The 26,393-nt window shown below is 44.9% G+C and overlaps 1 protein-coding gene and 1 long non-coding RNA gene across 5 annotated transcripts in view; one reads left to right on the top strand and one right to left on the bottom strand.

The window, feature by feature from the left end:
- Positions 1-26,393, top strand: part of LOC142750166 (uncharacterized) — a 189,881-nt gene that overhangs the window by 132,586 nt on the left and 30,902 nt on the right. The gene's annotated exons all lie outside the window — the stretch shown is intronic.
- The window catches only part of SMARCA4 (SWI/SNF related BAF chromatin remodeling complex subunit ATPase 4), a 52,950-nt gene that overhangs the window by 5,589 nt on the left and 20,968 nt on the right, over positions 1-26,393 (bottom strand). For 2 of the 3 annotated variants that reach the window (XM_075859009.1, XM_075859010.1), the window contains exons 13-33: positions 25,588-25,645; positions 25,363-25,481; positions 24,895-25,042; positions 24,648-24,811; positions 22,348-22,414; positions 22,155-22,265; positions 21,815-22,057; positions 20,454-20,567; positions 20,020-20,127; positions 19,852-19,938; positions 12,971-13,017; positions 12,688-12,854; positions 12,229-12,392; positions 11,386-11,646; positions 11,077-11,154; positions 10,657-10,875; positions 9,939-10,183; positions 8,073-8,181; positions 7,877-7,978; positions 2,182-2,314; positions 1,544-1,683 (exon numbers count right to left, since the gene is read on the bottom strand). In XM_075859009.1, coding sequence (XP_075715124.1) covers positions 1,544-1,683; positions 2,182-2,314; positions 7,877-7,978; positions 8,073-8,181; positions 9,939-10,183; positions 10,657-10,875; positions 11,077-11,154; positions 11,386-11,646; positions 12,229-12,392; positions 12,688-12,854; positions 12,971-13,017; positions 19,852-19,938; positions 20,020-20,127; positions 20,454-20,567; positions 21,815-22,057; positions 22,155-22,265; positions 22,348-22,414; positions 24,648-24,811; positions 24,895-25,042; positions 25,363-25,481; positions 25,588-25,645 — 2,884 coding nt within the window. The remainder of the gene's footprint in view (positions 1-1,543; positions 1,684-2,181; positions 2,315-7,876; positions 7,979-8,072; positions 8,182-9,938; positions 10,184-10,656; positions 10,876-11,076; positions 11,155-11,385; positions 11,647-12,228; positions 12,393-12,687; positions 12,855-12,970; positions 13,018-19,851; positions 19,939-20,019; positions 20,128-20,453; positions 20,568-21,814; positions 22,058-22,154; positions 22,266-22,347; positions 22,415-24,647; positions 24,812-24,894; positions 25,043-25,362; positions 25,482-25,587; positions 25,646-26,393) is intronic. The other variant, XM_075859011.1, reaches the window with a different exon arrangement.

The following is a 26,393-nucleotide window of genomic DNA, read 5'->3' as shown; positions in this document are numbered from 1 at the left end:
ATTCACCCCCAAGGCGGGCCTACCAGACCCCCAGAGCGGTGTACCACTTGCAGAGGAACTGGAGAGACTGAAAAAAATGCTGGAAAGATAGCTCACTGATGAAGCAGTCAAAGGAAGTGGAAGGACCACCCCTATAGAATTCTGTGCTTTTGGAAACAGACGCCCTGCTCCTAAGACTGCCTCCCCCAAAAAGACTCCTATCCAGGCATCCAATGAAGTGGCTTCGGCCAGCCGATGGAGCCAATGGGATAACGTGAACACCAGGGGCCATGGTGAGAAGGGCCGTCGTCTGTGTATTGCAGCTGAAGGGACTAGAGTGGAGGACCTGGCCTGCAGCGCTGACTGAACAGGCGGCGTTGATGGTGCAGTATAGCGCCTGTTCCCTCACCCACAAGTAGGACTGGACAATGAATCAGAAAAAAAAAAAAGGAAACCAAAATCTTGCAATATTTCAGGTTTCAGGACGCAGACACAGTTGAATCTAATAGTGGAGCAGAGGGGGCCCGTTAGTGAATGGTAGAGCAGGGAGCTGTGTAACGTCAGCCGTACACGGCTCAGCGCAGACAGGCACGATGATGTTATTGCCTCACACCGCTCTGTGCCGAGCCACACAGACCGGGGGAGAAGAAGGATCACCTCCACTCGTCGTGGGAACAGGGTATGTTATTTTTTAGTAGGGACTATTGGGGCATTATACTGTGTGGAGGGGCAGTGTCAAGGGGTATATTATATACAGCAGGTTCGGGGGATATTAATTCAATGGCGTAGCCTGCAAATAGGTGTTGTGGAATGCAAATAGGTGTTGTGGAATGCAAAAAGGGGTGTGGCCTAAATAACCCTTCATTAATCGTAAATAGAGGTTACATGCTCGATTAATCGTGATTTTTATTTAGGTCATATTCAGGTATATCCCCTAGATAGAGACTTCACTACCCAAATAAAGCATACCCCACTTGGATAGGATGTCAGTCCCATAGAGGTATACCCTTTGCGAGACTCTGTCTCCAGTGGAGGTAGGCATGGGGTTTATACTCACCCTCTATAGTCTTCAGGTGTTCGCAGGGTCATTTTCTCATTAACCCTGCACTATAGTGGAGTTACTGGCACTCCAACTACAGATGCAGACAAGTTAGGTGACCAGCGATGAGGGAAAGTCAGAGCAGAAAACTGCCTGGTGTCCCAGCACCTGGAGGGGGATGACCAGACTGACAAACCCACCTGCAGCCAAGGTTAGAAAGAAAATAAAAATAGCGGCAGATCTGGTTATCAGGTCATGTCCTCCTCCTAGGGACACTAGACTAAAACGGATTTAGCCAGTGTTTGCGGAAAGGGTATGGCCTGCCTGGAGAGAGAAGACTTTTCCTACTTGGCGCCAGCCTCCTAGTGGCAACAGCCTAAACCCATGGTGATGTGTCCCCCAGTTATATTAACGAGAAAACCTTCGAGCCAGGACCCATACAATAATAAAAAAAAATGTAGCAGGAAAGGCATCTACCATTACTGTACTAAAACTTTAGAAAACACTACACCAACATACACTCACCTCTTCTTGGTCCTCTTCACTGTCATCATCGCTGACTACTGGCTTGGCCCTGCAACCTCGGCTGGTGCGCCTGCGCCCCTTCATACGTTCCTGCATCTTCTCCTTACGCCCCAATTTAATTTTCACCTTGACTGAGCGAGCTGTGTGACACGAGATGGGGAACACAAGTTACTGTACAAAATCACATAAGCATAATGGCCTGACTGGTGAAAGATGGTGGCATCTAATGTGAATAGAGGTCTGCTATATCATATATATGGACAGTATTGCATTGTGGTACAAGAAACACTAATGCAGCAGCTCACAAAACCTGCAATACCCTCATCTGCAGAGCCCGACCTCAACCCCCAGTGTCACTGAAAGTGGAACTCACTACATGAAGATCCCACTAACCAGTCGACAAAAGGGCCATTGCAGATGATTATTCGGCTATCCTAGTGGCAAAAGGAAGATCACACCGGGACTAAACTGATGTTCCTAGTAAACTGGCCACACGCACGTTTTCCATTCCTCACAACAAACTAGGATCCTGTGTGATGCTGCCCTGACCAAGTGTATTTTATACATTTACCACTAGAAGGCAGCACTCCAACTACAGCTGTATTCAATTTCAGTAGCCCAGTGAATAAAGCACTCACACTCAGACTCTGACCCTTCCTCCTCTGCTTCTTCGTCGTCTTCACTTTCATCTCCCTCACTCTCCTCCTCTTTCTCAATCTTCTGCCTAACACTGGTGAAGACTGACTGCAACACAATGGAGTCTTCATATATCTGCATGACAGAAAGAATATACAATGTGGTTCTTAATCCAATAGCAAACAAGACTTCATAGCATCTGAAGACATTGAAAAAAAAAAAGGAACAGTTTTATTGCTTCCCACTAGCACCTCCTACACAGGCCGTACCCATCGTGCAAACACTGAGCTAATCAGTTTGTACAGAAGCATTAGCAACGAGAACAGGTAAACCGTAAACTTAGAACAAAAAACCTCTTGATGGGTTGGAACCGCATACAAGAAAAACCATCAGATGCCCAAAAACCAGAGGGGGAAAAAAATAAATAAATAATATAGATGAACTGGGTGAAGTTCTGGGAAACTCTAGAGAAAAGAAAAAAAAATAAAAATAATAAAAATACAAAAACCTCTGTTCTCGCTCGTGTCATTGGCTACAGAGACCGTGGGTCCTAAAGCAACCCCTGGACGAGGGAACAAGAACATTGCACTAACAGTCGATTAATCCTCTGCTGCCTGCAACTGGGAAAAGCTTCCAGGGATGCAAAAGTGTGTAAATTAAATGGAACAAAGTAAGGTGTGGAGAAAGACAGGCAATGGCCGTACACACCTGTCGAGCAGAGGCCCGATGGCTTGCCAGCAAAGAGGCAACCACAGGGATGCAGGAATGAGCTCTTAGCTGGGAAGGAAGAGCTCTGCCTTTAGTGCTATAGCATTGGAAGCCGTGTGGCAAGATGACAAGGAGAGTGGTCACATCGAGATGTAGTAGAGCGCATTCCCCAGAATGGGAAAGTTGCCTAAAAGAAGGTGACCGCGTCACTCAAAAACTAGGTTGAGAGCCCGAGGCGTTGTAGGCCGCACATAAGGTGAGCCGAGGGGCGACCCATTCGAGAGCAGTCCACACGCCAGGGAGGAAACTAAGGCCAAGCCTCAGATCCAAACCTCTGTTGGGGAAAATACAAAAACCAACAACAACATGATCAATGAATAGGAGGATGGAAACGTTCCTCAAACAAGACTTCCAGGTCCTGTAAGGAACAGGAGATCGGGAAGTCATCATGCCGTCAGTAACGACTCGTTCCAAGAACCTTTTAGATCTCAAGGCTATGGCTTGACAAAGCGTGGTGTCAAACGTAGTGACTCGAAGGGCTTAGAGGAGACTGAATCAGTCCTCTTAGAGAAGGCTACAAAAACATTTGTCGAGGTAAGACCTGTGCCACCCAGAACATCCTAGGGAGAAGAGGCAGGAGATGGAAGATGTATATCCACTATACCATCCGAAGGATGAAGAGACTACTTGCCTGTGTCCAGCAGTCCTCTGCTGAAGAAGTCCACGGTCCAGTAGACCACTACTGAAATTAGGGCCACGGATAGGAAAGTGGCCGATTTTAAAAGCACTGCTGAACCGTAGGTCGATATGATGGTTCAAGTAGGGGACTGCGTTGTCAGACGAAAAGCTAGTGGACACCTCCCTAGGAGGGGAGTCCAACGAAGAAAAGGAGTAAAAAAAAAAATCTGCCATTGGGGATTGTTGAGTAGAACCCCTGAGCAGGTGCATAACATACAGCCAGGGAAGGACAGGATGATCCAGCAAAGGGTGATCAATCCCAGTAAACAAGAATCTCCTGAAGAAGTAGGTGAACGTGACAGTTTGTAGGAGGAAGGCTTCCATGAAGAAGGAACCCCCCTGTAGACAAAGTAATAAGTCTGAGTGTCTAGGGTGATTTAAAAAAGATCACTGTTTTAAAAGGAATGGGCCTGTACCAGGATATCGTCCAAGCAAGGCACGACAGAGAACCTCCTGGCGAGCACCCCCCGGAGGGAACGAAAAGCGGACGATGGGCCGTAGAAAGCCTGAGGAGCACTGGTGGGCTTGACGTATTAGGATGCAGAGATCAGATATTGATCAGTCTTTACTGACTCCACATGAAAAATCTGATCCTGCCAAACCGACCAATGCTGTAAATGAAGGAAGGAGCGGCTAGGTCATCTTACATGGGGACCAGAGAAGGACTAGAGCAAGAACACCGAGAACTTTCCTACTGATAAACAGGGATCGATATGCCCTAGGAGGGGAAGGAAGCTAACAGCGCGATGTCCAGGAGAAACAAACCTAAATAGCTCTCTCTATAGCCAGAAGGGTCTATGTTGTAGAGCCACGCGACTGAGAAATATGAAACCCAGTGAAGGAGCCTGCCCACAACCAGAGAAGACCCGAGTGAGCTGAACTTCATGTAGGAGGCTCCTAAGAGCACTACAGTTTATTCTGGAACAAGAGAGAGTCCTTGACACAGGAGCTCCAGAAAAAAAAAAAAATCTTGTCCAACCTAGGACAAAGGAGACAGGAATCAGAATAGAACACCGGTGAGGGAACCTGGAATCTGAAATAGCTGCCCAAGGTTGAACCACAGAGTGCTGCGAGATCGACCCTATAGGTGCAGTGGATGCACCAAGAGGAGCCTCGCTGTATGGAATACACCAGAAGTCTCCCTGTATCCAGGGGAGCCTCGCCGCATTTTTTATTTCTGTAGAAGGGAAATCTGACCATGCCAAGCCACCTTGACAAGAAGCCCTGGCGAGTCCAAAGAGGTAGCGTCTGTCACGTGGATAGTGATAGTATCGGTAAGTCGATAGATCGGCGGGTCTACCATAGGCGAAGAAGGTCCGTTGGCCAGGTGGTCTTCATGTTCAGGAGTTCGGTTTAAGATAAAATGCCCATCAGAGAGCTTGGTCACAGGTTTCTCAAAGTGTCCATGAAAAAACTTGAAGATATTCCAGAAAAAAAGAAAACACATCAGGACCAAGGAGGATCTGAAGAGTCTTCTGTACTGCAGTGACAAGACTGTCCCATGAGACAGCTCTTCTGGAGAACTGCATAGCATCTAATTCCTATTTAGGGGTGGTGTACGTTTCCTTGAAATAGGGCATTGCAAGGGAGAGTCAGAGTGAATCTCCTCTACAGGAAGGTTGACTATTGAAAACCCAGGGGAGAACCAGACCTGGCCCATTCTACAGGGACTATCACAAAAGAGAACTTTGGATTTAATGTCTAGAGGAAATAAAAACAGCGTCAAAAGAAACAGAGCAAGATCCAACGTCTCAAGTAGCAGTCGAGCACCTAGTCTAGAAGAAAAAAAAGGGAGGGTAAGCTGCAAGAGCCCATTTTCTCCGCCATGGAAGGGGGTAATGTGATCTTCTGATGTCTGCAAGAACTGTGTAGTCGTTACATCAGTTACCGAGTCTAGCGATAGTCCACAAGCAAAGTTATTGTGCCAACAACGCAGCTATGTTAGATACAGTGTAAAGCGTTAGCCCAATTACACAGTCTATGTAAGGGGGTAAGTGGGTAATGTGGCTGTCTGGTACTAAAAGTAATTGCGTAGGCCTGTCGGGTACAAGGTCTTTCAATAGCCGAAATACAGACGAATGTGTCTGCCTGGAGCACACAAAAACCACAGCAGTGTCAGATAGAGCGAGTAGCATTAGCACAATTAGTCTGAGTAGGGGGTAATGTGGCTGTCTCATGCTAGCAGTAGCCATTTCACAAAGTGTCTAGCAATAGTACAATTACTCCACGTCAGGGGGTAACGTGGCTGCTTGATGCCCATAATACTTGCACGGCAACGTCAGGTACGCCATCAGAGACTAATACATAGCACAATTACTCCTAAGGGAGGGGGTTAAATGTGACGGCTTGTTGCTTACAATACTTGTGTGACACTTGAGTACACGGTCTAGCAACAGAGGGTAATGTGTAACACAATTACTCCGCCTATGGAAGGGGGTAAGGTGGCTTCTGGGTGCTCGCTATAAGTGCATAGCAATGTCCGTTACACAGTCCACCAAGGGAGGTTATCTGCATAACAGAATTACTCCAAGGGGGTACTTGTCTGCCTGATGCCTGTAATTACCATGTAGCACTGTCCGTTGCACTGCCTAGCAGAAGAGGGAAGTCTGCAATAATGCTAAGAAGCGGATAATGTGGCACCCTATGATCGCAATAACTGCCTTGTCAGTTACACTACAATTGAGGTGTCTTTGTTCCGCAGCAAAGGAGGGTTGCAACACCAGTGGAAGGCAGGGAGATGGCGTTGGCTGGAAAAAAGCAAGCCTATTTTAAGGGCCTCCCACCCCCACCTCAAGCCCCAAATGAAAAAGGAGGAGTAGGAGGGCAGGGTAAGCCTGCACTGTGCAAGAATAGGAAGGGAAAGAAACTGCCGAATGCGTCAGAAGAGTGGATAGTAGGCCGCAATGAAGCCTGGGCCTAAGTTAGGCCCCATGCACACAACAGTATTTTATCAGTAATTACGGACAGTAATTACTGACCCATTCATTTCTATTGGCCACGGACACCTTCCCGTATTTTTACTGATGGGTGCCCGTGCTGAAAAAATTAAAGAACCGGTCCTATTCTCGTCAGTAATTACAGCAAGGACTCTCCCATAGAAGCCTATCGGAGCTTCCGTAAATACGGACGGCTACTGATGTGCATCCGGAAACCGTCCGTATTTAAGGTAGCATTGCTAGGCAACATGTTGACATTATTTGCAACCTTCCTCTTTTTGTACGGATGGAATACGGATGCAATACTGACCGTATTTACGGACACCCTTCCGTATATACAGATGCCTACTGATCCGTATTTACGGATGGTATTTCGGGATAGATGAAAATACTGTTGTGTGCATGGGGCCTTAGCCGCATGGTGTTCCTGCCTTGTAGGCCAGATGTTACCGACTCCAGCATCAGAAGCTATGAGCACGCAAGAAGTGGAAAGATAAACAGCATGGCATAGATAGGACGAAATGGAGTCGGGGCCTTCAATTAGTGCCACGGTCATGTGGCACGGACGAAGAGAAACAAAGACGTGCAACGCGACCACGGAGAGCGATCTCGGCCTAGGGAGAAGTGGAAGAAACAGCTGAAAGGAAAACCGGGTTCTTGGTGAAAAAAGAACACGGCGGGAGGCCCATGCCAGAGGGCGAGGGTCAGGTAGTACAGTAGGGGACCCGATGTAATTGTGGAGCGATGGGAGAGGATAACATACAGAGTTCCTCTTCAGCGCCAATGTGTAAACCGGCAGTGTCACCCCTTCAGTGTGTTTGGTAAGAAGGAGCACTGGTGGTGAGCAGGCTCAAGTATGGGTGACCCTTGGGCTAATGGGCAACAGAGGAGCCCTGGTGCGCTTATCTCATTGGTATTTTTAGGCAGCGAGACAACGGTGCAGTGGGATTGACACGATGCCTTGCCCGTGGTGGGGAGAACAGGGAAACCATGTGCACCCCGTTTCCCAATCTAGACTAAATAACAAAAAAATGCTGCATAAACAGAAAGGTCTCAGACAGACATTAAGCTAAAACAGATTAGTTTAGTGTCTGCAGGTGGGGTATAGTCTGTGTAGGAAAAGCTAATACTTTTATTGCCTAGTGTCGCCTCCTAGTGGCAGCAGCCTATACACACGGTCTGTCTCCCAATGACACATATGAGAAAAGGTCGGGAATTCCTGCCATAGACATTAGATTGCTATGCACATTAGCCAAGAGCAGTCTAAGGTTTATCTGGCAGCTCAAACAAGTCTGGGAAAGACTGAGCAACTCACCAGGGACCCCTCCAGGTTGAAGGTCTGTGCGTTCTGACAGAGCAGCATAACATCCTTCTCCAGATCATTCAGACTGCGGTACTTGTGATTCCTGATCCTCTCCTAAAAAATGAAACCGCTCCCAGATAAGTTCTTCTGAACACAGAAAAAGAAAGAATAATGCCCCATCCAGCACATGGCATGATCCGCTACTAACCTTGATCTTTCTGAAGTCCACCGGCTTACGGATCAGTTCATAATACTCAGGGAGTTCTTTACGGGATGGAAGCTGGATGAAAACTTCACTCAGCTGACGTCCATTGCCGCTAAGATGGGAGAAGAATAAAGAAGTGGGCCACTAGTTACAAACATGTTACATTACACACATCACACAGATGTCACATCACACCAGTTCACATTACACTCCCCCCGTTCTGACCCACATTCACTGTAATGTACCCGGAAGCTCTGTTTTCTTCACTCTTCCTATCAAAATGTACACCTTTTTCCAAATTGTTCTTTCTCACATCAACTTACTTGTAACCACCTGCTTTGTCATTTTAACTTATGCCTTAAAACCTTCTCTCCGCCATGCGCTACGTCACTGCATTCCAGAGGGGGGGGGGGGGTCTTACACTTCTCACAATTTTTCTCTGGTTAACAATATAATTGCTGGCAAAAATTCTCTCATGTGTTTCAGATCAACAGTTCAAGATCACGTACGCACCTGCAACCTTTCATCACACAAAAAGTTTCAACATACCTTTTTGGATCCATCTTTCATACCACTGCTGGATAAAGTTGCAGCTAAATTTTGAGGCTTACGCAATACATGTCTGAATGGTGTAAAAATAAGCTCCTTACCAACCGCGGTTTTTTGTAATTCACAGATGCAAAGCCAGACCTCTCCATCAGACCAGCAAACGCCCGGGTTTTTTTTTCATATTTTATACTGAAATTTAGACGAGTCCAACAGACACACACGCTCATGCAAACAACTTCTAATACTACTACTCTGGGTCTCTTTTCAACCTCAAAAATCAAACAACTAAACTAAAATTGTACTGGGTCTCTTTTCAACCCCAAAATCTTCGGTCACTGATAGACCGGCAAACGTAACTAACTTCTAACAGGAGTTTCCTCTTTGAGCAGCACTTTCCAACACACACAAAATAGATTAGAAGTATAACAATTATCCCTGCACAAAGAAATCCCCCTGTAACATGGTCAATCCCGCTACCCATTCCTCATTCACATAAACTGAGATGGAAGTCAGGCACTTACTTTCTAAGGGAGTACAGGGTTCTGGAACTGCGGCTTCATACCTTACTCCCTAAGGTGGAGCCTTAGTCATCCGAAAATAGGGGGGGGGGGGGGCCAGACGGGGAGATGCAGAGCAAAAATATAAGAATCAAATCTTCTTACATTATGCTGCAGCTCTTGGTCTACACGTTCCCGTCCGGTCTCCTCTGTCTGGTTCGGGTGGTGTCTGGGTCCTAGTGCCGCAGTCCCTGTTCGGGCGCCATAAACTGCGAGTGCAATTTAGCATCCCACTACACCTTGAGTTCCATCCAGCTCCAAATTAGCTTTTAAAAATGAATTTATGAATACGAGCAGCTCGTAGTAGTAAAAACACACAGACACGTTACTATATGAAAATGCTTCTACTTTATTCCTATCAGCACGGATATTTATAGTCAGACAATAACAAAATGACAATAACAAATGAGTCAGAAAGTTTAGTTATAGTTCCACAAGTCAATTGGCTCTTAGAGGGGCCGTTCCCTCATCTTCCCTATTATTGCTGCGTAGTGTTTTACACACGGCACTATAATTCTCCATTTTAATTATTATTATTGCTGCGTAGTGTTTTGCACACAGCACTATGCCTTAAAGTCCCAGAGCACCTACCTTCTAATATAACTAACTTGTACAAGCGTATAAGGATACGAGTATATAAAAGGTATACAGTAGGTATAAAACACTTTGGAAAAATACATTTCCTTTCACAGAACTAAGCCTCATATTTCAGAAAGGTCAATAAAAAAAAGGTAAGAGAAGGCAGTGTGTTTTAAGACCTTACCTGTCCTTATATTTGATGACCGCATCTACGATCTTCTTCATTTTCTTAGTGAGGTTTGGTGGGTTGGGGGAGAGTTTTTCTGCTGGAGGTCGCCCCCTCTTTTTCTTCCTGCCATCATCCTCCTTTTCTCTGTTTCGCGTGCTGGTAGTTGGGGTTCCAGGGTCCACATCTCGTTTCCGCTTACGCGTAGTCTTCTTCTGACGAACCTCTTCCTCAATTTCATCTAACGTACCTTCCTCAATAGCCTGCAGAAAACAAACTACTTAGTCGCAGGAAAACGTAGGTTGAATATCTGGAGTTTCCCAATTTAAAGGCGTTTTCCCCCGGAGTCAAACATTGATGGCTTAAAGCTTTGGATAAACTATTAATGTTTGATTGATGGGGCTCCAACCCCTGTAATCTGCAGAATGAGAAGGACTGCATGGTTCCTCTCTAATCTTAGTGTTTGACCGAGATAAAGACCCCATTTTTAAAGTGGCTTAATTTACGGTTTGCATTAAACTGCGCAATAGGGAAAGTGATCAGGACAATATTCAGCAGCACAACCATGCGACCAAAACAATCTTTGCGATGTAAAAATGCCCATTACGGACTGTAAACAAGGCTCCAGTAAGCACGATGGAGAATTACAGCAGCATAATCGCGATACTGAAAAATCATACAGCTTGCTTAGGCCTTAAACACTGTAAAATATCCCCACTTGCCACCAAAGACAAACCTTCAGCCACTGCTTCTCTGTGAGCGAATCACTGTAGTCCACTTCCTTTCTGCTACGGGACCCCCGTCCAAACATCTTCTCCTCCTCCTCTTCACAAGTCAGACGCTCAACTTCAGCATCGTCTTTAATAATCCAGGATGGAAGCTCATCCTCCTCCATTAATCGGGGTTTACGTTTAGGATTGCGGGCTTCTTCTCGCCGCCTGTCTAGATCCATTCTCTAAAAAAAACAAAAAAACGTGAATAAGACAAATGCTCTGAAAAAATGGCGGAGTTCCCAGAACTCTGGTATAACTGACTAATCAGCCATAATAGACGTGGCATTGAACTCAGCAGTACAATTCATTTAGCGATTTTATAATAGTTATATATCGCATCTCGTTACAAATTGTGAGCCTAATTAGTTTGATGGGTGACTTACCATAAACAAATCAAATTCTTCCTCATGTCTTGCAATCATCTGATTGACCGTTTCATCATCAGGTACCTCATCTTCCTCCTATCGACAAATATAGCTCCATGGTTAGTTAGGCTAAATAATCAGAAAATAGAGGGGGGGAGGGGCAATTCTTGTTAACTCTGAATAATTCAAAGGAAGTTAAAAATTCTTAAAAAAAAAGGAATAATATAAATTTACCCCAAAAGGGAAACCCATTCCCTCCTTGCCCCTAGTGGCGATTAGATCCCATATGCGACCGCAGGTCAGAGCCATGAATAAAAATGAACTTACAGATGAGAACACATCACACTTGGTGCTCCCCACCTCATCTTGCTCCTCATGCTCCAGGATGGCCTGAAGGAAGGCTTTCCTCTCGTGGCTGGAGGATTTCTGATCGAACATTCCAGCCTGAATAACTTTCTGATCCACATTTAGCTTATATTTAGCTGCGGCTAGAATTTTCTCTTCCACGCTGTTAACAGAGCACAAGCGCAAAACACGCACTTCGTTCTGCTGTCCAATGCGATGAGCACGATCCTGGGCCTGCAAATCCTACACGAGTATGCAGAACAAGCTATTAATGTCACGCAGAAAACACTAAACGGTCACCTAATGAGGCAGCCATTTTTAGGAGCAAAATCGGTTGTTCGCCTTGTTTAAAGCGTTTAATGCTTAAATATTAGACAATTGCCTAGTATACTTAGAGTGGAACCAATTCAAATGACACCAGGAGGCCGTGTACCCTGGGCTTGCAACATAAAATGGTCAGCAGAAAACTTACAATGTGTGTCTGCTGACAGGCTACGGAGAAGCTGCTTTATAGCCACTCAATGAAAAGGAACAAGTGCAATAATAAAAAGTATCCAAGTAGACTTCTGTATATGCAACTCAAAATATGGAAATAGGTTTCTCAAAAGTAAACCTACTTACAGTTAAAAAGGTACTTTCTGGTGGAAAAACAATGATGGCTTATCATTAGGCTAGGTCGCCTACGCCGTAGTAATCAACACAGCTTCTCTCAACCATGTGGTTGTGCCTGGTACTGCAGCACAGCCCCATTTCCTTAAATGGGGCTGAGCAGCAGTAGCGGACTCCGCCACACACAAAAATATATAGCACTAGATTGCCTCATACCTGATGTGGATTCCAGTCACTATCAAATATGACAACAGTGTCAGCAGACTGCAGATTAAGACCCAAGCCCCCGGCACGGGTACTGAGCAGGAAGATGAAGTATTCTGATGATGGCTCATTGAACGTCTTCAGTAACATACCACGGTCTTCTGCTTTTGTGGTTCCTGGAGTGGGGGGGGGAGGGGGGAAATACATTTAATTAGTGCACTTCATATGAAACCGCGGTCTCCGAAGCAAAAAACGTGTGCACATGAGCAACAATGCAAGTGTATTCGAACTAGTAAAGCATTGCGCCTGCCAGACTAATCTAACAAAGAAACAAATATTTGAGCGGTTCCTGAATTTATCACCCCGATATCTGGATAAGGCAGACACTGACAAATAAGGCTACTGACTTACTGCTTTTTACCCAAATATTAGTTATCCAAGCCTCAATCTGTCACGGTTTGGTTTACCCACCATCTAATCTGAGGTATTTGAAGCCACGATAAGCAAAGTAGTCTTCCATGATTGTCATTAGTGTGGTCATCTGACAGAAAAGCAGAACTTTGTGGTTGGTGACTCGGAGCTTGGGAAGAATGCGGTCCAGAAGCTCGAACTTTCCAGAGGCTCGGTAGAGGTCCTGCCTATGGAGTAAAAGGAGAATGAAAGGGGTCAGCAAAGTCGAATGGCACAAATCTATGGGCTCGTAAAGCATATAATGCTACAAAATCATCTTATATAGTCATCTGGTAATACTCACCCCTGCACAATGCCTCCTGTGAAGCCCAAGTGTTCAGAAAAGGACTCCTGTTAAAAAAACAAAAACACTAGATAAGTGCCCTCTATAGGCCAGCTACAAACTACCGTATTTTTCGGATTATAAAACGCAGTTTTTTTAATGAATAAATCTTGCTAAAAAGTCCCTGCATCTTATAGTCGGCAGTCAAGGGATCTGGCAGCGCCGGGCCCCCTGACCGCTTCTTACTTAACCCCTTCCCATGATGTGCCGGAACAGGAGAGGATGATGATGGAGCGGAACGGGCTCACGTTCTGAGCCCGCTCCATACACTGCAGGTGTCAGAGCAGCGTGTCAGCTGTAAAACACAGCTAACAGCCAGTAACAGCAGTGGCGCAGGTCTGGTCGTTTAACTAGTTAAATGCCGCGGTCAATAGCGACCACAGCATTAACAAGGGTCTTCCCATGAAGGACATTTTCCACACGATAGGTCATAAATGTCGGATAGATGCGGGTCCCGCCTCTGGGACCCGCATCTATCTCTATACGAGGCCACTTACACCCCGTTCTATCTTACCCGGCTCCGCTGTCTCCCGGCCCCTTACTGGTTAGGTGGTCGGTAGTTACTGAAACAGCCAAGTGCTCACTGAGCTACGCTGTTTCCGTAATGTCCATAGAAGTGAATGGGAGTTACGGAAATAGCGTAGCACCGTGAGCTACACTATTTCCGGAACCCTGTAGCTACGAAAACAGAGTACATGGTCAAGTTACGGAAACCACGTAACTCGCTGAACTACGCTGTTTCTGTAACTCCCACAGAACCGAACAGTAGTTACGGAAACCGCGTAGCATGCTACACTGCTTCTGTAACTACCATTCGCAGCTCAGGGAGTTACGGAAACAGCGTAGTTCAGGGATTTACGGAAACTTACGCATGCAATGAGTAAGGACAAGACGTGTCGGAAACGCGTAGGCAAAACAAATGATTTAAGGCAACTTTTGATCCTTCCCCTTCCACCCACCTCTGTACTCTGCTACATCATTCACTACTTTGTCATTGTAAACCCCATCTACTATTAATAAAAGTGGAACGTCGGTTCCTTTGATCTATCACAAGTGCTGGATTTTGGCCCTACTTCTCCTGTATTTAGCGGCTGGCCATGCGGGATTCCGGGCGCGGTCTACTCACAGACACCACAAACTATTTCCTATTCTCAGTTTTAGCTGTATCAAGCCTTTATGTCAGAAGATCATGGAGCAATGAAGATTGTGGAGGTTCCAGAATTTGTTAAATTAATGATGAATTCACTTTCAAATAAGGGGCTGTCATCTAAATTATATAAATCCTATATGAGGCAGAGGTTGGTAAGCAATCCAGGTAGTTCTGAGAAGAGATTCTAGGTACTAGGGACGGTGGAGAATGGCCTCTGGTATTAAGGGGTCTCAAAAAAGTGTCAACCAGCCCAGCCCATAGGATATCACATTTTTTTTATTGTTCACAATTTACATTTCTCCCCGGCCAAGATAGCCAAATTCTATGGGCATCAGGAAGCCAGGTGCCCTAAATGTCATAGTCTAGAAGCTGATAAGCTGCATCGACCATGGATGTGCCCAAAAATAAATATGTTCTGGGAGGAGATCTGTAATGATATTTTTGTGATTTTTCAAGAAGGAATATCTCTAGACCCTTGGATTTGTTTATTGGGAGCTCTGGAGGTGGAAGAGGGGTCTGCGGGGAGAACTATGGCAGTGGGAAAGTTACTTTATTATGCTAGGAAGTGTATTTTATTGAATTGGAAGAGTAAAAGCCCTCCATCGGTAGATAAATGCACCAATAGAATTATAATGTTGGGCCCCTTGGATTCAGTGTCGGTTTGAGGCACTAAAAGGGAAGTATTGGAGGTGATGTAGTGCGGAGGGGGAGGAGAAAGTGGTTTGGAGATATTATGTTATTATTTAAATTATTTTGTTTTTTTGTTTAGTTTGGGATGAGGGTTTATAATGTTTGTCATAACTGCTATGATCTTTTGTGAAGAAACTAAGCAGCTGTACATTGTTGGTACATATTTTTGTGCTGAGTTAACCCCTTCCCGACATTTCACATATCCATACGCCAAAGTCGGGTAGGGGGAAGTATGGAACGGGCTCACGGAGTGAACCCGCTCCATACGATGCCGGTGTTGGCTGTATGTTACAGCTGACACTTGAGAGTAACCAGCAGGATCGCGCTCGAGCAGGATCCTACTCATTTAACTCGTTAAATGCCGCGGTCAATAGCGACCGCAGCATTTAAATCGTTAGAAAGAGAGGGGCAACCCCCTCTAACAGCTCATTGAAATCGCGCGGGGGGGATGGTTGCTATGGCTGCCTAATGAAGGCCCCCAGGTCCGCCAACTTTGTGCTCCTATTAAGCCCTGCCTCTGGCAGGGCTTGATAGATGCCTGTCAGAATCAAGATATACTGCAATACGTTAGTATTGCAGTATATCGTGCAAGCGATCTAACAATCCCTGGTTGAAGTCCCCTAGGGGGACTAATAAAAAACCAAAAAAACGTAAAAATTTGTCAAGTAAAAGGTTTTTTTTATGTTAACATTTAGAAAAAAAAAAAAAAAAATGTAAAAAATAAGTTTCAAAGACAAACAAAACCCTTTTCCCCCTAGAGCATAGTAAAAATAAACAAACATAATTGGTATCGCCGCATCCGTTAAAGTCTGAACTATTAAAATATATCATTATTTAACCCGCACGGTGAAAGTCGTAAAAATATTAAATAAAAAGTGATCAAACCGTCGCATGTACCCCAAAATGGTATAATTAAAAACTACAGCTCACCCTGCAAAAAATAAGCCCTCATACCACTTAATCTACGGAAAAAAAAAAAAAAAGTTACGGCTCTCGGGATTTGGCGACAAAATAAACTTTATTTTTTACACTTCGGTTTTTACTTGTAAAAGTAGTAAAATATAGAAAAAACTATATATATTTGGTATCGCCGTAATCGTATTGTAACCGCAGAATAAAGTTAACATGTTGTTTTAATTGCACAGTAAATTCCGTAAAATCGACACTCAAAAAACAATAGAAGAATCGCTGATTTTCTACCCCACAATTATTTTGTTTCCCTTTTCCTAGTACATTATATGGCACAATAAATGGCGCTACGAAAAACTACAACTCTTCCCGCAAAAATCAAGCCCTCATAGTACTATATCGACGGAAAAATAAAGACGTTATGGCTTTTGGAAGGTGGGGAGGAAAAAACTAAAATGAAAATCTGAAAGAGGGCTGCGGCGGGAAGGGGTTAAAACTATCTAGTGATATGCTGTTTTTTTTATAGGAGTAAGGGAGGATTCACACGAACGTGTATTGGGTCCGTGCGGGCCGCGTGGTTTTCACGCGCCACGCACAGACCAATACAAGTCTATGGGGCAGTACAGACAGTCCGTGCTTTTTGCGCAGTGTTAGTCCGCTGCGCAAAAAGCGCAACATGTTCAATACTTCCGTGCGAACTGCTTGTTTCGCGCACCAGCTGTCAAAAGGATGAATGTAAACAGGAAAGCACCACGTGCTTTTCTGTTTCCAAACATCCAAACGGAGTGTCTTTGAGATTAGCAAACCGAACTTCACCGGGTTCGGCCGAACTCGGCAAAAAAATTTCCGGTACGCGACGTCAGGAGATAGTCACTGTCCAGGGTGCTGAAAGAGTTAAACTGTTTCAGCACCCTGGACAGTGACTTCCGATCCCAATATACATGAACGTGTAAAAAAAAAAAAAAAAAAAAAAAGAAGTTCTGACTTACCGATAACTCCCGGCTTCTTCCTCCAGTCTGACCTCCCGGGATGACAATTCAGTCCAAGTGACAGCTGCAGCCAAGCACAGGCTGCAGCGGTCACATGGACTGCCGCGTCATCCAGGGAGGTGGGGCCCGATGTCAAGAGAGGCGCGTCACCAAGGCAACGGCCGGGAGGGAAGTTCTTGGTAAGTACGAACTTTTTCTTTTTTTTTTTTTTAACAGGTTTCTCGATATTGTGTTCGGCATTCACTGTCGAGGGTGCTGAAAGAGTTACTGCCGATCAGTTAACTCTTTCAGCACCCTGGACAGTGACGGACGTCGACTAGACTCATCTCTATGATGGCCGCTGCGCGAAAATCACGCAGCCGCGCATCATACACGGATGACACACGCAGCTGTCAAGTGTTTTTTGCGCGCGCAAAAACGCAACGTTCGTCTGAATCAGCCCTAAGGGCTTATTCAGACGAACGTGATATATGTCCGTGCAACGCGCACGATTTTCACTCGCGTCGCACGGACCTATGTTAGTCAATGGGGCCGTTCAGACAGTCAGCTATTTCTACGCAGCGTGTGTCCGCTGCGTAAAACTCGTGTCATGTCCTATATTTGTGCGTTTATCGCGCATCACTCACCCATTGAAGCACTTCCGTGTGACGCACGTTATTCGCCCAACAGCAGTAAAAACTATGTTTGTTTGTAAACAGAAAAGCATGTGGTGCTCTTCTGTTTTCATTCAGTGTCATAATGATGGTGGCTGCGCGAAAATCACGCAGCCACGCATCATACGCTGCTGACACACGGAGCGGTTATGTACCTTTTGCGCTTGCAAAACGCTGTGTTTTTTGCGCACGCAAAACGCACACGCTCGTGTGAATCCGGCCTTATAGAGTATATTTACTCCGTAAGGTCGTGGTAAGAAAGTGGAACGATTATATATGGGCCATTTGTTTCTATGGTACTAGTGCATACAAATGAGCACAATGAATGTACATTGTTGGTTTCGGATCATGTTGCTAATATTTATTGTTGTATACAGCGTATATGCGATATGTACAATTAGTTTTTTTTTGTATTTGAAATTGGTCTTAAAAATAAAAGACTTAGGGGAAAAAAAAAAAAAAAAAAAAGTCCGAAACCATTACAATATAGCATTATTTGACTCGCACGATGAACAGCGTAAAAAAAAAAATAACTAAAACCCCAGAATCGTTGTTTTTTGTTCACCATAGCACTGAAAAGAATGAAATAAAAAAAAATGTAAAAAAATCTTATGTACCAAAAAACGGTGCTAATAAAAACCACAGCTCGTCCCGCAAGGCTGGGTTCACACGACCTATTTTCAGACGTAAACGAGGCGTATTATGCCTCGTTTTACGTCTGAAAATAGGGCTACAATATGTCAGCAAACATCTGCCCATTCATTTGAATGGGTTTGCCGACGTACTGTGCAGACGACCTGTAATTTACGTATCGTCGTTTGACAGCTGTAAATTGACTGCCTCGGCAAAGAAGTGCAGGACACATATTAATTATATGCAGGACACTTTGTAACGTAATTTGAGCCGTTCTTCATTGCATTCAATGAAGAGCAGCTCAAGATTACGAGCTTCAAAGACGCCTCGCATAATACGAGGAGGAGCATTTACGGCTGAAACGAGGCAGCTGTTTTCTCCTGAAAACAGTCTGTCTTTTCAGACGTAAAAGCCACTCATCGTGTGCACATACCCCAAAAAATAAGCCCTCACACCGCTCAAACGATGGAAAAATATAAACGTTATGGCTCTCAGAATGTGGTAAAACCAAACAAATTAATTTTTTTTAGCCAATTTCTTTGTAAAAGTAGTAAAATATCAAATTTTTCCCTATTTTCTGTTGTCTAAAACCTGGGTCCCCACCTTATAGAGGTCGCCTTGTCGTGGCATTTGGGCAAACACTTTTTGATCAAAATGTGCACTAAGAACCTCCCTATTATAAGTAGATTTAGCAGTAATGCAAATTTATTTATATTTAGTGGTTTAGGTTACATTGGTGTTGGCAGCGTGCTGCCGCCATTTTTATATATATATATATATATATATATATATAGATTCAAAAAGGTGCATAAGGCCTGTAGTCAAGGTAACATCAGTGGTAAATGGCCAGTGACTGAGAAATCAAAACAAAACTGGCTTATTTGCCCATTGCAACCAATCACAGCGCAGCTTTCATTTTGAAGAGCCAAATTTGAAATGAGCTTACATAGTGTGACATAAGATGGCGACATCAAAGAAAAAGCTTTTTGCGTGTTGACAGTGCAGTGAAACTTTCATAATAAATTCGCTAAATGTGCGCCGCATAGAAAAATGAATTTCGCGTTGGGTGGAGCAACTAGAAACAACTGTGTTTGTCATGGGACAAGCCTGTGCCGCCCAAAGACTTCGGAAGAGAGACATGTATAGGATTTGAGCGGTGTACGAGCGTAGCCTAGGAAAGTCGAGCAGGCTGACTAGTATGGAACTACTGGTGCCACAAACCACGGTATGGCATATTTTACGAAGACATCCGCGTTGTAAGCCATACATATTACATCTTCAGGAGCGGGAACCAGACGACAAACCAAAACGACGGGACTTTGCATTGACTTGCAGGGCCAATCGGAAGAGGACTAATTCGCTGACAGGCTGATGTTCAGCGATGAGGCGACCTTTCACCTCAGTGAAATCGCCACAACGTTAAAATTTGGGGCTCAGAAAAACGGTGTGCTCGATGAGGGACTCACCCAAAGTAAATGTGTTCTGTGCAATGAGCAGGCGCAAAATCTACAGTCGATTGACCAATGTTGCGCTGGCCTCCACGATCGCCAGATCTAACACACTGCGACTTCTTTCTGCGGGGCTTCATCAAGGACTCTGCCCCCCCCAGGACCAGGATCTGAATGACCTGAGACAACGCATCACTAAAACAGTGAAGTCCATATCCGAGGACATGGTCCCTACCGGAATAAACCTGTCCGCTCAAGTCCGTGATGTAAATATGTGATTTCCCATTCGGTGTAATAAACGTACCTTCACTAGCTAGACACCTAAAAAACAATCCCATTTTCTAGACCGTATGAACGTCGGACAACCCACCTCTATATGCTGGAACATGTACGGGTGGTTGCAGATCTTCCTAAGCTGCATGATGGTGTTCATGAGAGTCTTGGTTCCACCTTTACCCTGTGAGGAAAAGTGACATCGTATGGGCATCGCATGGCACACCTCTATGTACAAATCCATACACTGAGGAAGAAGACGTACCTTTTTATCCTTCTCTGACCCGTCTGTGAGGAGAACGCCCTTGGCCTGCATGTGCCTGTATAAAACCCTTTGTAACGCAGACATGTCACATTTAATCACATATTCCACCTAAAGAAAGAAGAAGACCGGTATCTGATGATCAAGGACACTGAAATACTAGCAAACCTTAAAGAGAACCCGTCACCTAAGCAAAGGCAATGTAAAAAAACCTCCTTATGAGCTCCCGGGCACTCTGTCCCATCTTAGTGATGGGATTAGTCAATGTATTAGCGGCACTAACTGGTTAGTTATGTACAACCTTTTTTTTTTTTTTTCGGGTTCCCTGATGAGAAGCGGATGACATGGCCCCACTGCTGTAACCTGAGGACGTGTCAGTACCGGGGTGCAGGTCACGCATACAGTTCCAGTGAGCAAGTAACTCCAGGACTGGTTACCTTCTCCGGCAGCTGAGCCTCCACCTCCTTCTTAAGTCTCCGCAGTAAGAAGGGACGCAGGACTTTGTGAAGACGGCGGATGATCAGGATGGTTTCTTCTTCATTTAAATCCACCTGGAAAAAGTGCGCACGTCATTCAATCATATTTACCAATACATTCCTTGCAGACTAGATCAAACAGAAACCTGTCAATTTTCCTGGAGAACAGCATTAGGCTACATTCACATCTGCATCGGGGTTCTGTCAGACCTTTCCGTCCGGGGAACCCACAAACGGAAACCCTAGCTTTCCATTTGCATTACCATTGATTTCGAATGACGGAAAGGTCTAAGGGAACCACGAACGGAACCCAGATGTGAACGAAGCCCAAGTCCCACTACATATCAAGACAATACAAAGTCAGCTTTCCATATCCCCCTCCGCATCCTATTTTTATCTATCAGTCTTGAGGCTCCAAAACCGACAGGTGGAGAATCTTGGCCAACCTGCAGAGAAGGATCACCTGTAAAAAATGCTCACTGTATGTAAATCAAAGAGTAAGCACTCAGTATATAGTCTGCGCTATATCTGCTGGGGGGCAGGGGGCGCACAACTGGCATAGCACACCAATAGGGAATATCTGGTGACCGTTCCGCTTGGTGGAGATTTTTCAGATCTAGAAGACAACTGGCTGTAAGTCAGGTCACCTGCTGTCCCCTCAGATCTCAGAGCGGTTACAGGGAAACCGGCCAAGATGATGCCATTGTCAGATTCTTGAGCAGCCAGGATTGAATACAACCTTTAAGGCAGCACCACGTGGATCATGGTCCACTCTGCTTTTCAAGAATAGACTTACAGAATTCAATGCAGAATATCAAAAATCACACAGGACTGAAAAGAATAGGAGCCGGATAACACTGCTCAATTGTTCTTTGATGATTCTGACCCTTGCAAGGAAGAGCATAAAAGGAATTTAAAGGAGTGGTACATTTTTGTGTTAATAAAGCAGTGTATGTCTTCAAGTTCTACAACTTTCTAATAAACTTGAGGGAATTTATCAACCTTTCTACACCAGTATTCTAGAATAGAAAAGTCGCAAAAGTAGTCACTTGTGATAAGGGGTGTGGCTTCCAAAAGGGGACGGGTCATCATGGGTTCCTCTAAAGGGGGGTGTTTGATTTGGACTGCCCTTTTGTAGTCCGCCATTACCAGTGGAATAAAGCATTGCAGGGCATCTATTGGTTTCATTTCAACTCTTATCAAACAGAGGTCGATCTGAAATGTAGGAGATCTGAGAATGCCGGATACGACCGTACAGGGCCATACGTACAGGGCCATACTAGACACACTGCACTGGCCAATGCCCCTTCCCAGCCTCATACCTTCTCTCCAGTCATTGCAAAAGGAGCATTAAACCACTGCTCAAAAGTACTGCAGCTCTTGAAGATGGTTGGGAGTAAGAAGTTCAGAAGAGCCCACAGCTCTGGCAGCTTGTTCTGCAGTGGAGTCCCGGTGAGCAGCAAGCGACGTGGGGCGACATAATGGGTGTTTAGGACTTGCGTCAGCTTGCAGTGATGGTTCTTCATGCGGTGACCTTCATCCACAATCATGTACTTCCAACGGATCTGTACACATGATATATAAAAAAAAAAAAAGTTAGGATTCAAATGACGTAGCAACAAAGCTATAACTATGGAGGTTTCGTAATATGAGGACGTTTACCTTGGCCAGGATGTGCTTGTCCTTAATAATGTATTCATATGTAGTGAGGAGAACGTTAAACTTTCCGCTACGCAGTATAGGAACAAAACCACGACGAGCAGCGGGGGATCCCTACAAGCGGAAAAACAGAAGTTACACAAAACATGTTGACTAGCAGTGGATGGCAAGCAAAATGGCCACCGTGGAGTATTACCTTGTATGACACCTTCACCACAGATGGTCCCCATTTGTCAAACTCATAAACCCAGTTAGAAAGTGTCCTTTTTAAGAGAATAAAAAAAAAGAAAAATATGGTAAAAGATCAGAGATCTTTACCCAGGGACACAGTATAATTTCACATCTTATGCCCATAGGCAGGATAACGTGAAAATATGGCATGACTTCCTGCCAACCTGAAAGCATTACAAGGACAATTTTACTGGCGTGGCAGGATAATTCACCATGTTAGGAGGTTAATTAGCCAATGGCTGCAAAATTACAATGACCAGGCCACCCATGTAGCGGCTTTATTCATTTTGGTGACCTCTTGATGTAGAGAGCAATGAATGACATTTATTGAAGCAACCCTACAATCAAAATATATGAAACACTGCAAAATTATAGCTAACCTACCTGGTGGCCTTCTCTTCCCGATCCCCGTTGTCAGGGTACCAAGATGGCTGCCGCTGTCTTGGACTTGCATATGGAGAACGTGGTCTGCAAGTCTGATCCACTCCTCCACTGCCCTAGGATCGACCAGCGCTGAGGACGTTAGCACTGTGTCCATCTCTCCTGACACTTCCGCCGCTGGGATCTGGACTGGAGTTGCGACTATGACAGCATCGGGAATGTCAGGAATCAGCTTCCGTTTGTTTTTTTTACAGGTTTCCATGTCTCGGACTACGTCGAATCGTCTTGGGAATATAGATATATTTTTTTTAGTAATGTAGATATCTGACTGAGATCTCTATGTTACCATCGCTAGGGCTTGTGTCAGATCGGAGGCCATTGGACACACAGGGGGCAGCCACAGGCCGGTCGTTTTAGGATGGGAAGGGACCAATAGCCATGGACCTTCCTATCCTGATGTGGCTGTTGCTTTCCTGGCCTGGTTTTGAAAATAGGGGGGGGGGGGGGGCCTTACCATATATATATATATATATATATATATATATATATATTTAATATTAATGAAAATTCTAAAAATAGGAATTCACACAATAGGGAATTACAAAAATAAAATTTAAAAAAAATAAATAAAACGTGCAGTCTCACCCTATTTTTATAACCAGCCAAAGAAAACCAACAACCGCGGTAGGATATTACCAGCCTGCGGCCTCCCCATAGACAGCCCGCCACATCAGATATGCCGCTTCAGACGATTCTCGTGTGTTGGGTTCCCGGGATAATAGTATGAAGGGGTGTAAGCCAAAGAACACCTCTGGCCGACACCAAGCCCTAGCGATAGTAACTGAGGGGGTGTCAGTCAGACATCTCTATTACTAGCGCTGCTAGACAGTGGGAAAAAAAATACTTTATTGAAATAAACACTCCCCCACTACATCCCTATTTCACCATTTTATTTGTAAAAAGTAAATCCCATGACGATCCGACATAGTCCAAGACACGGAAACCTGTAAAAAAACAAAACACAACTCCTGTCAAGATGTCAGCAGGCGAAGTGTCAGAAGAGATGGAGGCAGCGCTGACGTCATTAGCGCTGGTCCATCCCAGGGTAGTGGAGGGGGTTGGGCGCGTGTCAGACTTGCAGACAACGCTCTCCATATGCAAGTCCGAGACAGCGGTGGCCATCTTAGAGTCGCACAACAGGGACCAGAACGAAGATGCGGAGCCAGAAGTAAGCAAGAGGAGGCCACCAGGTTATCTAGAATTTTGCACTTTTTAGTTAATTTAAAAGTAAAAAAAAGAAAAAAAGAAAAAAGAAGGAAAACCTAACTGAAGGAAAACCTAACTGAAGGAAAACCTAACTGAAGGAAAACCTAACTGAAGGAAAACCTAACTGAAGGAAAACCTAACTGAAGGAAAACCTAACTGAAGGATGTCTTTAACTGCATATTCCAGGCAGGATCTACAATATCAGTGATAAACTGGAACCTCTATCAATCATTCTATTGGGGAACGCTCTACCCTCCCCATCAGGAGCGAGGTTTGTGCTTTCAGCGGTTTCCATATCTCCCCTAGTTATATTTAACAGATGCCTTCACGCTCGGCCACTCCTCCAACATGGCGGACCTGGTGAAAAGGGATGGAGATCACCCACACCGATCAGAGAGAGTGGAGCCTAGTCCTAGAATGGAGCAGAAATAGATTCTCTAAAAAAACGCGATGGGATGAAAAAAAAAAGTGACTATACCCACGGTCTGTGTCCCCCAATGAGAAAGTGAATTAGGTGTTTGCGTAGATGCCTGGAGAACATTGGAACTATGGAATTAGACCTACACCGAGTGGCTGTCAAAAGACGATGAATAAAGAAGGTAAAATCAAGCTACTCACGACAGCGGCACTATAATGAGGAAGGGTCCATTAATGCGCTTGTGTTCCATGAGGTAAGTAATCAGAGCGATGGTCTGAATCGTCTTCCCCAGACCCATTTCGTCAGCGAGGATTCCATTCAGATTATTATTGTACAAAGAGACGAGCCACTCCAGACCCTTGACCTGAGTAAGGAGGAGACCCAGGGTGAGATCAGGAGCAGGTTTGAGGCGGCGGTGTGTTGTCCGCATCTCGCCGATTTGCTTACCTGGTACTGTTTGAGCATTCCATTAACCAACAGGGTAGACTGCTTCTCCACCTTCTCAGTCACAGCGTGCGCCACAGCGTAGTAAGAGCGCAGGCCGGCTTCAGCCTGCGATATGCTGTACTCGTCATCAACGTCCTGTCTGGCGATCCTGGGTAAAGGGGAAAGTCAGTCACTAAACGACGCACAGAAAAGTGATGTCACGAGGAAACGTCACCCCCACAGAAAACGGTTGCTCAATATCCTAAGCGCATTCTACCTGAAGGAAATGACAAGGCAACATTGCTGCACTCTATAGGAAGGAAACTACGTCTGGAGTATATGGGGTCATGTGATATTTGGCAGCTTTGTGATCATCACCCGTCTACTGCAAATGCAGCGTTTAATTGAGAATAATTTCTTAAGATGGCGTTAGATCATTAATGAGCTTATAATGGGGAATAACGTTCTCTGTGCTCCACCACAACTCACTCGATGATCTCTCGAGCATAAATCTCTGATACATCATCAGTATCTGGGTTGGGAATCTTCTTCTCTTCCACTGCTGGTAAACTGGTGACCGGGGTCGCTGTCTGCTCCTCCTCCTCCTCCTGAAATTAAGAAGTCAAATTATTTATAGCCAATATGGAAAAGGTGGAGACTAAACAAAAAAAATATATATATATTTTACAGGTACACCGTAAGCAAGTCTCTCACCTCTTCTTCCTCTTCTGTTCCACTCTCCTCACTGTCGGATCTTGGGGCAACTTCATATCTATGAAGAATTAGAACTTTGACCATGAGTAATTGTATCACAGCACAATACCATGGACGACTGCTAGGAAGAACCTCAGACTATGGTTAGTGCAGGGGCCATGGATTACCTTACAACAAAAAAAAAGTGAGTGGCTCCCAAGTAAGAAAACTGTTCCTACCATACAGGCACCATAATAACTACTACATGCATCCACTAGGGGGACCCCATTGCACACAGATTTATACAATTCAACACAAGCTATAGTAGTCCATATGCACTTAGCTCAACCTTAGCAATGGCCACATGCAGTCAGGAAATTATGAAAGTAATCAGCACAGAGCTTTGGACCTAAAACCAGAATAAAAAGGACATGAAATTAAGGCCTAGTTCACAGCTTTTTAGTGTTGTTTTTGACGCAGAAACCACATCAAAAAACGTCCGAAATCACCTCCCATTGATTTCAATGGGAGGTGGAGGCATTTTTTCCCACGAGCGAGGAAAGGCCAAAAAACACGACAGAGTGAAGGCAGGTCTGCCTCAAAATTCCAGAAGGGGTTTAGAGACAGATTTTTCTGCCAGCAAAAAACTAAGTGTGAACATACCCCAAGGGCTAGTTCACACAGCGGATTTTGCAGGGAGAGTCCTCCATCCCATTGACATCAATGGGAGGTTCGGCCGGAATCCGCCTGAAGATAAAGAAGGATGTGGCTTATTCCCGCTAGCTGAAAAAAAGTCAGCTAGCGGGAAAAAGAAGCGTCTGACTCCC

Source organism: Rhinoderma darwinii, chromosome 3 (genome assembly GCF_050947455.1).
Source record: "Rhinoderma darwinii isolate aRhiDar2 chromosome 3, aRhiDar2.hap1, whole genome shotgun sequence".
Classification (NCBI taxonomy): Eukaryota; Metazoa; Chordata; class Amphibia; order Anura; family Rhinodermatidae; genus Rhinoderma; species Rhinoderma darwinii.
The sequence above is the reverse complement of the archived record's forward strand: the minus strand, read 5'-3'. Positions and strand labels throughout refer to the sequence as shown.